At 41.0% G+C, this 13,914-nt stretch overlaps 1 protein-coding gene across 4 annotated transcripts in view; it reads right to left on the bottom strand.

The window, feature by feature from the left end:
- SEC22C (SEC22 homolog C, vesicle trafficking protein) overlaps positions 1-13,914 on the bottom strand; it is a 25,929-nt gene that overhangs the window by 4,957 nt on the left and 7,058 nt on the right. For 3 of the 4 annotated variants that reach the window (XR_002095766.1, XM_019508072.1, XM_019508069.1), the window contains exons 2-5: positions 9,567-9,730; positions 7,425-7,607; positions 1,634-1,752; positions 914-979 (exon numbers count right to left, since the gene is read on the bottom strand). Coding sequence is in view for 3 of the 4 variants with exons in the window: in XM_019508072.1 (XP_019363617.1) it covers positions 914-979; positions 1,634-1,752; positions 7,425-7,607; positions 9,567-9,730 (532 nt within the window). In the remaining variant the exon portion in view is untranslated. The remainder of the gene's footprint in view (positions 1-913; positions 980-1,633; positions 1,753-7,424; positions 7,608-9,566; positions 9,731-13,914) is intronic. The other variant, XM_019508071.1, reaches the window with a different exon arrangement.

Genomic DNA, 13,914 nt, shown 5'->3' with positions numbered 1-13,914 from the left:
GTTTTTTTTTTTTTTCTTAAAGGGCTGGAGCTGCAACATGCAGGGAAGCCATGGGGGAGCTGGGGGAGTGGGCGGGGGGCTTGTGCAGAGCCTCCCACACAGTGTGGGGCAGTGGGGGGCAGCGGGGATTGCCCCTAACCTGGCAGCACCCACTGAGTCAGGGCTTTTTTTTTCCCAAAGTGCCGGGATCTGGGACAGGCAGAGAAGCCATTGCTGGGCTAGGGGGGATAGGCCTGGCTGATTCAGCTAAATTGATTAGGGACAGTGATTTGAATCACCAAATCAAACCACTGTCCCCCGAATCCAAACCGAATACTAGCCGCTTCGCACAGGCCTACTGTGAAGTACTGTAAACCCTGACAAAAGGATTGAGCTACTGAATCTCGAGAACTCAGTGTTAAAAAACTGTTACAGTATGTGTGTGAAAGAGCTTTAAACTTACTAAAAACTAAACAGTAAATGTTTTTAATACACATGACCATGCCTTTTTGAGACTTTTAAGAGAAAATACAGCAGCACTGGAACAGCACTAACCAAATCTATCCTTGCTTTTCAGAGTGTTGACTTTGTAAGCAGTTATTTGTATAGGGGTATTTCAGAACGACAGCAGTTTTGGGCCCACCTATAAAATGAAGGCAATGCAAAACCCAGAATAGGGTTGAGAAGAGCTTAGTCACTACTGCACTGTGTAAGACATGTACATGACGCTTCATCTGTACGTTGCATCTGCCAAACATTATTCATGAGCATTCAACATCCAAAAGCAGAATCTCACCCAGCAAACTGATGATGTAAATGTTCATGTTACTTCACTAAAGTGACTGATTTCAATCAACAAAACATTTTATTAGACTCAGCATTGTACAAAATACATAGAATATCAAACAAAGCACAATACTTAAAGTTAACATACCTCAAAGATGCAGGCTAGAAAAGGTAGAAAAAATGCTAGTACATTCCCGATTCCCTCATGGTCTTCCTGTTGTGGGAAAAGAATGGAAGAAAGAGAATTTAGAAGTTGCATCAGTTAAAATGTTAACTGGGTACTACCTTATGTTTCAAACACGGTACTTCCCCCACTTTGGCACGATCAATTAATGTGAAGTCAAGACTGATGTTAAATCAATAGTCACTGAAGACAATGTCCAAAATTGAGAGGTATGTAGCAAGTTATGTCACAAAGTAAAACTGGAACTTTTCTAAAAAACATTGTGATTTAGTGTAATTCCATGATGAGCTTTTCCCAAATTTGTAAAAATAAAGCATCCAGAACAAGAAGCATGCACTTTTTTTTAACTGGGTACATTTTTAAATGTGCTACGTTCACATAAGATCACTCCAGACTGGCAAAAAAATTAAGATTCTCCTCCACCTTTCAAACACAACCTCCCCTGCTACTACACCAGGGGAAAAAAGATTTTGCAGTACACCCTGACGTTCAAACTCTGCCAGATCTAATGCATGAAGTACTTCAGTCACCTACATAAAGCTCGGTGGACAAACAAAATACCTGTTGGAAAGAGTACAACTTAGTTGGCTGTTGCACACACCATGATCTGGCACCTGGGTAAACCTCCACCTCTACTTCCCACACCCATATTTCAACCCCAAGTCAAAGTCAGTCCAAAGTTACCTGAAAAGAATATTCTGCTAGGTGAACTCCTCGAATGAGATTCAGAGCCCCGCACATTATGTTGAGAACGAGAGACAGTATTCCTATGGCAGTCACCGGTTGCATTCTGTAAGTAGGAACTTCAGATAAGAGAGAAGAAAGAGGGACAGACAACAGTAAAAGTTAGTTTGAATTACTTCCTTTAGAGCCAATTCAAATATAGTCTGTGAGAGTACACTACCTTCAAAGCTTCAAGCACTCTGTAGCAAGAAGGACCTATGTTCTGATGCAAGACCCCCCCATTTCTCTTACACTAGCACTGTTGAATTCTCTGGGGACCTGTAAACTCTGCAGCAGCTTCCAGTAAACTTTGTGCAATTTTTAATGGACCAAAGGACAACATTTGTGGTTGTGTTTGTTATTTTGCTATTTCAAGTCTGATTTTAAACTGCACTTAACGATGTCAGAACATGACAGATATTAGTATTCAAGCTGGGTCACTTCCTTCTCAACAGCACAGCCAGAAACATTAACCCACCTCCCATAACTTCTGAGTGCTAGTGTTATGGCACTCAAGACAGACACAGTAAAGCTTTTGGTACTGCAGAGGGGATAGAGATCTCTTTCATGGCTCCTGTGGGCAGAGGCGACTTAATACATGGCAGTAGAAGTGAGCTGTAACTCCTAGTTCATGACCTCTGCAACCTTCCACAGCAGTACTGTTGGCACTTGCAACCAAAAATTATGGATTAAAGGATATTATCTGCTGACATTTAAGATGCCCTTCAGACCCAGAATGAACGCCACCATTGAGAGTGCTATGAACAGGTACTTTACAGCTCAGTCACTGGGCCTGGATTTCTTCCTGCATCAACATCTAGGGAGAGAAGGGTCTGAAGCTCTCCAGGACCCAGTCAAAATGTAGCCAGCTGTTCCCAGACTGTGAAACTCTGCCACGTTGCACTCACTTCAACCTCCCCCCCCACTCTACATGCACAGCACAGCCAAGGAAGAGAGAGAGACATGTGGCTCCACTGGCTTTTATACAGCTGAAAATTCTCCATGTGGTCAAGTCTGGGTGAGGCAGCTGTCACTGGATTCCAGCACTACTCCAGGGGCAAAGCAGCGGAAGCTATTGTTTTATTTTTCCAATAGTTGGACAGCCTGAAGAAGGAAAATCACCCGTCCTGATCATATCCAAAAATGACAGCTTGCTTGATCACATGAGTTTAAAGCAAGCCGCACTGTTATTTTAATATAGTGATATGCATCTTTTATAAATCGCTCTGCAATCCACTCGTCTGACATCCCCACATCCTTCCCTGCTTTTTTTTCAGAGCCTGTAGCTATATTTATCTTATTAAGCAATAAGCCACATTATGTAGTGCTATTGTACATTATTGCAACACAAGTTTCCAATTAAATCAATGATGTGGGTATCTCATCGTTTTAAAATGTGACTTGGCTGTTCTTTATTATTATGGTGCAATGAAATGTAATGGACAAGCTGCTCACTGAACGACATTTAATTAGATACGCTGCCCCAATCCGTTTTGTTCTCATGATGCTCTCTGTATACTGTTAGCTGCATATTACCCTTGATGGATTCAATCCAGTTATAAAAAATGATGGTATACCCACCTCCCACACACAGACTGCTGAACACAAATCATTATTTTCCCTTCTTTCATACTAAATAACCCTTGGTTGCAAGATGCTAGAATTCACTTTTGAGCTGAAGATTGCTGTTACTGGCATTTACTGTTAGCAACATAAGAATCATTCTCCCTGCTTGAACTAAGCATGTCACTGCAGCTTTTCCAGTCCCCAATAAGAAACAATGCAAGTCTCAATAGCGTGCTTCCAGAAGATGAAGAATCTAGACTAGAAACTTCTGGGGTTTGTCAAGCTGAAATGTCTCTATGCTCCGACACCAAATACTTATCACTGTTTCCTTACTTGCAATCTTAGATAATGGACAAACAATCCTATTAAGGCAAGTTTACAATGCTGAGACTTACTGTAAAACACAGGCATGTGGTAACTGCATCTCACCTACAGCATGGTAAATGCAAAGTTAAACTACCAAGACAGCTTACCCCAGGTGAAAACAGGACAGTTGCCTCACTCTAGCTTACACTTATCACAGGGTAACTGCAGATCCACACAATTAAACTGCATCAGCTGTCTCACACTAAGTCTGTGCCACATTAACTTGTTCCATTTTGACCATTAGTCCATGCCCTTCAGCAAAATTTGTGCGCAAAAGCTGAACCACTTTATAACTGAATTGTTTCGATCCCTGCATTGGGATGCTTCACTTTCCTAAGTGATCAAGCTCTACTAGCAGAAAGTATTCTTACCCACCTGTACAACTGCACCCACACTAGCAGTTGTATCGATTTGATTACTTCAGTCAAATAAATCATGCCCCCATCTAGCTGACAGTTAATAAGTACAGAAACTGCACATAAGAGGCCTTGAGGATCACAATTCTGTGATTTTTAATCAGTGGCATGTGCATAGCAAGTAAGGAAATCAGGGAAACATCTCCTAACAAGACAGATTTTCCAACTCAGGTCTCTGGGGCTATTTAACCAAATACAGACATAAATGCTTGCAGCAAACCCCAAGCTATTTCATCAAGGTATTGCACTGAAGGTGGGTACCAATGAGTCATACAGGGAAACAGAGAACACCATTAGCAGGGCAAAATGTGACTCCAATATTTACATGTAAAAATTGGGGAACTGTGGCATTTCAAAATAAGCAAGACACTTATGAGGAGAGTATATCACATCCTCCTAAGATATAAAGACTTTTAACTAGTGCTTTGCAAAGCTGTTCATGTGAGCATACAGAGGCCTTGAACGGTCCTTGTTTTTCTGTCTATACTATAAGTTTTGAGAAAATACCATTGACAGTTCAGGTGCCCTATTTAGTACAGCTGCCCTGTAGATAGTACAAGTAAGAAAACTAAAGCTCCCATCTCTAGGACTGCTCCAGCTACTTGGAGCAGCAGCGCACAATTTGGCTGCTACTGCCAACAGACAAAGGAGACAGACATACTGATGAAAACCAGAAAAACTGGCTCGAGCTACAGCACAGAGCTGAACATGAAACCTGCTCTTAAACAAAGGGCAGAACCATATACACAAGTGCTTGTGTTTGACTACTGAAGACTGCCACAATCACAAAACCAAATGGAAACTGGAGAAATGCCATTACCATATTTACTTAAATAGAAGACGACCCTGATTAAGACAATCCCCAAGTAATTAGAGTCATTATATGGAACATTTATCAATTTGTTATAATTTTTCAGGTACAGAATCTAATGATTGGAGGTTTGTCTTGAATTTGTCCCTCTCCCACTGCTACAGCAGGGAAGACAAAACTGGGTGGGGAGGGGTCAGGTAGCCCTTTGCTTTCTGCTTGCCCCCAACTTCTTTCCCTGGAAGCCCCTTCCCCCTCTCCTTACTGTCAGACCCTGTTCTCCTGGAGCACATGGAAGGAAGAAGCAACTTTGAAAACAATAAGCTTGAAATTAAACATGACTGTAGCAATTTGCATACAGTATCTGTGCACTTAGTTTATCCAGAATTGATGCATGTTACCTTTTTTTTTTTTTAAGCTGCTCAAGTTTTAGCACAGGTACTCCATAAATGTTCTTCTGAGCAGCATGTTGGCACCTGATGTTATGCATGATGTTAGTCCAAAGCCAAAAGCTCATGATTTACTACAAAGTTCATTGGGCTGGGGCCCGCCAGAGTTAACAGCATCTCAAGCTATGGTGATGCTGTAGTTCAGCACTGCTCAGTATGTGCGTGTACTTCAGATACCTCCACAAAGGATCCATAAGCTAATTACCGCCCCCCTCCTATCCCTGGACCTAGGTGTTCTCGTTACAAGTGCTGAGATGCTCCAAAAAAAATATATGCATATGTAGTGCAGGGCAACCTGGTCTGGCTTCACCTCAGGGAAGGCAGAGTCACAATAATATGCATCAGGCTGACAGAAAGAGCAACAGAGGGATGCTGGGTCAACTGTATGGAACGTCGTGGCTAACCATGACTTGAGAAAGAGTTGGCGGCAAGTGGGACTGCACTCAATGGACATTTCCATATGTGTTATTCAGGTAAGCTACACAAACCTATTCTTGCGGTATCGCAACATCAGCATGTTTGCCCAATGTGGGCCATGTGTTTTACAATCACGCTCAGTGTTAGGCTGCGTTTAATCAACTTCATAGCTAGTTTCCATTGCTGAGCACATGCTGTTTTTGGCAGTAGTTTAATGATAGACAACATATTTAATGAGATTTCATTGCATGTCATTTTAAGACAAGGGGCTTTTTTCCCCCCATGCCAACTGGGGGGAAAACACTCAGCTTGTATTCAAATAAATACAGTAAGGATATTGAGATTACGAGTGCTGAACGCTTGTTTCTTATTACTGGTCCAGGACCAGCTTGGAAACATTTACTGATGCTGAAAGCATCTGTACTGGTCCAAAGAATTTCAAGACCTGACAGGTCACGAGATGAGGTATTTTCCCTCCAAGCATTGTTTTGAGAAGCAACTATAAAATATGACTTGCTAATTAAATAAGCTTATTTTATAAATTAAGATTTCTCTTTTAGTGCTGTGTAGTCAGCCTAAACTACACAAGTTAGGCTGAGTTCTGACTTGCCCATCAAGAACAAAAAGCTAATGCAAATGGAAATAAAATGTATGGTTTATGGAACACCAACAAAGAGAATACACTCCATTGTCTCATGCCATTGGCAGAATAAAGGCTGCCAACAATATTAAGCAGACAAGGTTCTTCGGGTAAATCTGATATCTTTTATTAGACCAACTCAAATAGCTGGAAAAATTCTTCTTAGCAAGCTTTCAGGTATAAATACTAAGAGGAATTTTTCCAGCTATTTGAGTTGGTCTAATAAAAGATATCAGATTTACTCAAAGAACCTTGTCTGCCTGTGTCCTTAGACCAACACGGCTACAACCTATACCCATTACAATATTTATTAAACAGCATTTAAATTTATTTTATTAAGTAAATGAAGCACCAATGACTTTGGATATATCCAGCAACCAACTTATATAAAGCACCATTTTTACAAAAATTATGCACAGTAAGACAATGCTCAGTGTGAGGGAAACATTTCTCAGTATTTGTAAGAAGACACCACCTTGTTAAACCACTTTGTGTTGTTTGTACAAGCTGTTTACAGCAACCTGTAAAATCCCAATTCTGGTTTTTATGAACTGAAGCTTTAAAAATGCAAAGCATTATCTTATCCAACTCCTGGGAAACAGAGAAAGTACAGGGCTGTGAACTAATTCAAGATGCAGGAGATATCTGCCCTGTACTTAAGACATTTATTGAGTAATTTTCTTCCTTAAACCTAAATTAAATTAAATTAAATTAAATTTAAACCTAAATTAAATCTAGCCTGGAATTATACATTGGGCCTTTTTTTCTTCACAAAGATATAATGACACATTTTCCTCAAGTAAAATTAAAGTTTCAACTTGTTTAAATGCAGGGCAGTCCTGATTATAATGAGCTTCCACACAGAGACACTGTGGTTAAAAGTGCATAATAGAAGGAGACTTCACCATTTATTGGCCAGAACACAAAGGACTGATGAAAAAGTTTGCCTTTCCCCCAAATGTATGTATTTATATGGATTCCCAAGTACAGTGAAGACCATGGGTTTTCTCCAAACATCCCCCCACCCCCCGCCCCCATCAGTGGATGTTCACAAGAGACCTGCATTGCTTACTTTCGTACCAGCACTTACCAGACCCCATGTAGAGTTCCGTGTGCCCACCATTAGTCAGCCCATTCATCAGCTCCATATCCTCCAGTTTCAGGAGCACAGGAGGCCTGAACTTCAGCTCTTCCTGAATTTTCTCCAGACTGATCTTCATGTGAGAGCAGCCCGTGTAGTTAAAGTGACATTTCACTTTTTGAATAATATTGTCTGTAACATTTGGTCAAAAAAGGCTTTAATTAGCTCAGGCTTAAATTAAGACATTGGACTGTTATAATTAGTGTAATTCCTGAAGGTCTTCGCTGTTTGTTTAAGCTTACTAGTACAAGGTCTAGCATTGTTTTGTTCACCATTTTCAGCCAACTATCTTGCCTTCTACTTGCTTTGTAATGCAGGCAGCTTAGCTCTGGATGCCAATCAACCACCCTATCCCCTCACCCACCCACCCAATATGCTTAAAATATAGGCAAGGGAGAGGTAACCTAACCATCTTTTAATTAAGCCTACAAACTGTTCTGAAGCTTGGAACACAATTAGATCCCACCTACTCTGCAACATAAAGGCATCTTTCAATAGTAGCAGGTATTCTAGAATTACTACACAGAGACCTACAGTTCAAGCAGTGCTGGCAGTAGTACAGCTTCTCTGGACAGCAGACACCTACATCTGAGACTTGTGCAATACAACACCACAGTAAGTGTGCTATAGTCAGATTTTTATAACACTGTTCACATACAAACCTGTCTTTGCAGGTTTCACAGCTGATTTGATTCAACTTGCCAATGCACTAAGGTGACTAACTCCACTAAGACCTCAGCAGTTGTTACCCATCGCTCCAGGGTTTGATCCCATATCACCAACTGTTCTCTTGCCCCATTGATTTTCCTAATATTGACTTTAAAGTGTTCAGGCTTTTGCACTTTTTAAACACAAAATATTGAAATATTTAAACAAAAATATTACTTCTAGTGTTACTCTGAATACTGGCGCTAGTGAAATGTAGTAATCTACTAACTGAATAAAGGGAATTTGTATTTACGTCAAACAAAGATGTGATCTTTCAGCTGGAAGCCAAACAAAAAGAGTGATACCATGTTATTTAGGTTGGCTACTGTTGCTATGGAACATCAAACATCTGAGAAAGCCTAAAGGAAGATTACAAACTGCACTAAGTGCTCTGAGACAGAGAACAGGGCATCAAGTGAAAATAGAGGATTTCAAGCCACAAAGACTAGAAAAAGCTTAGCACTGAAATATGCTGAGTGAAAAAACTGCAGAGATCCATAACTGCCAAATAGCAGTTAAGATCTTAAGCTATATTCAGAATGATGCATTCTCCTGGATTTAATTAACCAGCACGTAACAACATGAAAAGACAACAAGACAGGGAAAAACGTGATAGTGAATACGGAAAAGATGCAAGGAACCTAGAACTTCTACATATTGCTCTCTCAATAAATGGCCAAAAATCCCCAAGCCAAAAATGAAGAAGTATGCAAATTCAGCATAGAAATATGTCAAAATTAGAATGGGGCCTGCAGCCACTTCCCTCATAAAGACAGACTTCCACATGCCATGTTCTTCTCTAGGGACTTATTGTTGGATGCAGGACCTGAACTTTCTTATTTCAAAGCTAGATGCTACTGGATCCAATGCATTCTCTCACCACTCAGAGTATGGATTCTCTCATAAAAAGGCGATTGAAGTTAACTAGATTTTTCAAAATAGTGAGGATCACCCCAGAGTGCCAGATGGTTGACAAACTAGCCATGTATTTACATCCACAAAGAGAAACCCACCCTGTATGACTAAATGTTTCAATGCAGCACTTAGGTTCCTATATCATCTTCCAGTGTTTTGTGCTCCCAGTCTCCTCCTGTTGTGATTTGTCTTAAATTATAATGCACAGGACAGTCTTTTTGATCTGTGCTTCTACAACAAGCACAAAATGACACTTGTCTATCCTGAGACTCTTGGGTACCACCACAGCAATAATCTATTGGTGCTGCATAATTAAGAGTCATTTCTCCCCTTCTGCTCCCTCATGCTGTCTGTCTTCCATCCAAGTAAAGCCACTGTATATGATTAGACATTATCATTGCTTCTCATTATAACCAATCTGTTTGCTACTAGAAAGAAAAAGACTAACAAGGGAATAAAACTACAAACCAAATTCGAGAAAAGCATATGGTCTGGAAGCCAAACCTATGCTTGTAGTGTCATAGGCAGCAGCAAATTCCCACTGGAGCTCCTCCAGGAAGCAAAATGCCATGATGGTTGAGTAACTGCTGGAACAGATCACCATGGAGGCGATTTCCCCAGAAGAGAGAAAACTGAAAAGAACAATATCCATTATAAGTCACAAAAATGTAGCAGGATCCTGGAATCAAAAATGTGTCTGTTTTGGTTGTGTTGCTCGGAAAAACATACCAGGAAGGGGGAAAAAAGCAAATAAACGAAGACTACGCATCTGGTTTTTGTGTCAATTATAGCTCTGTTTAAAGATAGCTAGTCTCCATTAAAAAAAAAAAAAAAAACCCCCCATTTGTTTTTTTTGTAAATATAACCCTTTTTAAAAAAAAGCTGGCCCCCATAAAAAAAAAAAAAAAAACCCCCCATTTGTTTTTTTTGTAAATATAACCCTTTTTAAAAAAAAGCTGGCCCCCATAAAAAAAAAAAAAAAAACCCCCCATTTGTTTTTTTTGTAAATATAACCCTTTTTAAAAAAAAGCTGGCCCCCATAAAAAAAAAAAAAAAAAAAAAAAAAAAGCCTTTTCCGATTCATCATTCATTCAAAGCATTTATGCCCCCACCCCCACCACCACTTTGTGCTCTTCTTCATTAAAAAGAGCATTAAATCTAAAACTTGTTGCTGATAATGTTGTAAGATTAGAAATAGCATCTTTATTCATGCCTTGTAACATCTGCTCTAAAGGAAGACTAATTAAAATGGTAGCTCTTTTTTCACTCAGTGAACACCGATTCATTCAATCTCTACTCATACAACAACACCCACTCCCACCACTACTTGCAAGTATTAGTTCAGGACTCGTGCACGCAGCGCTCAAACTCTAACCAGAAGTGCAGGCTCAGATATGAGCTAAGATAAAGCACCGAATTAAGCCCAAAGATTACGGTTGTCAAAATTAAAACAGCAATAAATATTCCTTTTAGGAGTTGCCAGAATACCCACAATATATACTTTTCTTAACATTAAAGTTGGTACATTTTTTTTTTGCATCCTTTCCTCATAACACTAAAAAACGTTCTCCTGTAAAACAGGTTTCTTCATTTCTTTTCCACAAACCTTAAGACTTCAAAGTCTACAATTTTCAAGTTTTACAAGGCAACATTACTTATAATTGACAGGGGAAGGTTTGTTGTTCACCAGGACTTTTAGATCACTAATTACATTACCTGTGCATATTATGGCATGCATCTTATGGTACGCCACACGCAAGGATCTGAATATTTCTGCTACCAAATTAGAGTTTCAGAAGTGTAACTTTGCAAAGGGTAAATTATTAACCAATCCATGTCAGAATGGCAAGAGGTTTCAAGTGGAGTCTGTGCCTAGCGCTGTTCAATGTGTTTATTAATGGGTTTAGATGCTGGCATAGAAAGCTTCTTCAGCAAGTTCGCAGATGACCTAAAACTGGGAAGGATTGTGAACATGCTGGAGGATGGGAGCACAACTCAGCAGGATCCCAAAGGACTGGGAAAAAAACTGTTTAAAATTTCCAGTTTAGGGGAAAAACCCTCACAAAGAGGGTAGCAAAGCACTGGAAGACTACCTAGAGAGGTGGTGGACTCTCCATCCTTGGAGGTTTTTAAGATCCGGTTAGACAAAGCCTTGGCTGGGGTGATCTAGTTGGGGCTGGTCCTGCTTTGAGCAGGGGATTGAACTAGATGTGACCTCCTGAGGTCCCTTCCAGCCCTCATTTTCTATGGTTCTTTGATTGGAAAGCTGAGTCAGAGCTAACAGGATGACAACCAATACAGACAAATGAAAGGTGCTACACCTCAGGAAGAATAATAAAAAAAACCCACAAATACAAAATGGGTGATATACCTGATTGTATGGCAGCACTATGGAGAAAGATTTGGGAATCTTGGTAGATCAAAGACTCAGTACAAGTCTGTACTGTGATACAGCTGCACAACAGGTAAATGTGTTTTTGGGATGCATCAATCAAAGCATTAGGAGCAAGACATGGGAGACAATAGTGTCTCTCTACTCCACACTGGTTAGGCCTCAACCAGAGTACCGTGGGCAGTTCTCATCCTTTTTAAAATGTGGAGCCCAGGAGACGTTAGAGAGGGTGCAGACGCGGGCAACAAAGATAATAAACAGCTTGGAAAGCAAGTCATATGAGGAGAGGCTAAAGGAGCTAGGTGTGTTTAGCTTGCACAAAAGGCACTTAAGAGGGGACGTGACATCAGTCTTCAAGTACTTGAACTGCCATAAAGAAAAGGAAAAGTATCTTTTCTCTCTTATTGCAGAAAGGAAGAAATGGACAATGGGTTGAAGTCGCAGCAAAGTAGGTTTAGGATGGATATCAGGAAAAACATCTTCACTGTTAGAGCAGTGAGGCAGTGGAAGAAATGCCTAGGGAAGTTGTGGACTCTCCATCACTGGAGGTCTTCAAGAAGTTGGACAGCCACTGGTTCAGGATGATCTAGGTGCAACTATACTTACGTTCTGCTATGGGTATTTCCCAAGCTTCCAGGTTTTGCTAGTTGCTCCTGCACTTTCTTATGTGTCAGCCTGTTTTTAAGCCTCCCTCAGAAGCACTGGGTGTTGGCTGCAGCCAAGTCTTGGTATTTTGACTGGGCTGTGTCAATTCTCCTGCTGGAACTAAAGCTAGAGACTCCTGGATAGAGGTCCTTGCCCCTCTGTGCAGGATCAGACCAATGAACATTTATGGTGGGGAAGTAACTTTCCCCCTGATCAAATTGGTATGGATTATGGGGTTTTTGCCTTCTTCTGTAGCAGGGTGCATGGCCCTCTACCTGGGATCCCATGAGCATTTATTGACAACATTTCATAGAAGCAGGATATTGGTTGTTGTGGTTCCCCTGCTTTACCTGTGGCAGGTTAGGGTTGATAATAGTTTTTGGAAGAGTTTAAATTACAGACTGTACAGGATGGTTTGGATAGGGATGATCCTCCCTCAAACAGAGGGCTGGACTAGATGGCATCTGGAAGTACCGCCCAGCCCTACTTCTCTAAGTGCTTAAGAGAAGATTACATCCAAAAAAAGGATTTGGATAGCTGTTAGTCACCACAATGCTAACATTGCGTCTCCTAGCCCCCAGAATGGAATCCAAACTCAAAGCGTTGGTCACACGGGCTCCCTACTCCCTGAATGGGAAAAGATGAGAAGATGAGTGCCTTGAAGAAGGAGCCAAAACAGCCAGTGCACTGAGCAAGAAGACAGGAAGTCAACAGGAAGCAGCAAGCACAAGGCCATGTCTGAAATCCTGCCCCTACCTAGAGCTCAGGCGCCGAAGGTAAAGCCAAAGTTGGGATCCGGAGCCAAGGATCCCCTTCTGAAAGTAATCACCAACAGAGCTCACCGGTTTCTTTTGAAACTATGAAAGCATGGCAGCATCACATTCTCTGGGTGCTTAATATATAACAGGTAGCCAGCTGGAGGATTTGCCTCAGAACTGGGAAACCAGGGCTCCTCAGCCAGAGGGAATTTTAATCTATATCCCAAACCTCCCAAGATAATGTCCCAACAACCAGCCTATATGCTGGGCTGGGCAGGGACCCTCCCCAACCCTTGATGCTGGGACACTGCAGAAAGGAACTGGAGAATCATGAGGCCTGAAAAAGCACATGAGCAAGAAGAAGCATGGCCCAAAGGGCAGTAGTGAGGGCACTCACTTGAAAGGAAAGTCCTAGATTGCAAAAAGGATCGGAACTCATGGTAGAAGCGATATCTTTTATTAGACCAACTAGATTTTTGCAAAAAAAAGTTCAGTTAATTGCAAGCTTTCAGGCACAAGCATAGGAGAAAAGATTGCACCAGTTCTCCTGGGTAGAAATGAAAGTTCATATTTCACAGGAGAGTTGAAGGTGTGGTCAAGTCCTCTGCTTGGAATGCACCCAAGACTAGCAGTATTATTATTGCAGGGACTCTTCCATGTAAAATAAAAGCTCCTTCTTGTGCCCTTTCATCCTGGCAGTGCTTTTTGCACCGTGGCACAGCACTAACAGGGAACCACAGACTGTAGCCCCACCCAGCCTACCTTATAACCCCATGTTGAGGGAACTCTTAAGAGGCAACAGAAAAGAGTTTGAACCCCTTCTAGCTGAGAAGGGCACAGAACCCTGGTCTCCCACCGTCTGGGCAAGAGATCAACCACTAAGCTACTACACAGTAAGATGAGCACGAACATAATGTTTTCATCCAACCACATTTTAGAAAGTAAGCACCTGTGACTGCATTTTTTTTCCTCTTTTTTTTTTTTTTTTTTTTTTTACCAAACCAATTTTTTTCCAAAATAT

Source organism: Gavialis gangeticus, unplaced genomic scaffold, assembly GCF_001723915.1.
Source record: "Gavialis gangeticus isolate Ggan-Ray unplaced genomic scaffold, GavGan_comp1, whole genome shotgun sequence".
In the NCBI taxonomy this organism is placed as follows: Eukaryota; Metazoa; Chordata; order Crocodylia; family Gavialidae; genus Gavialis; species Gavialis gangeticus.
This window is presented reverse-complemented; position numbering and strand designations above follow the sequence as displayed.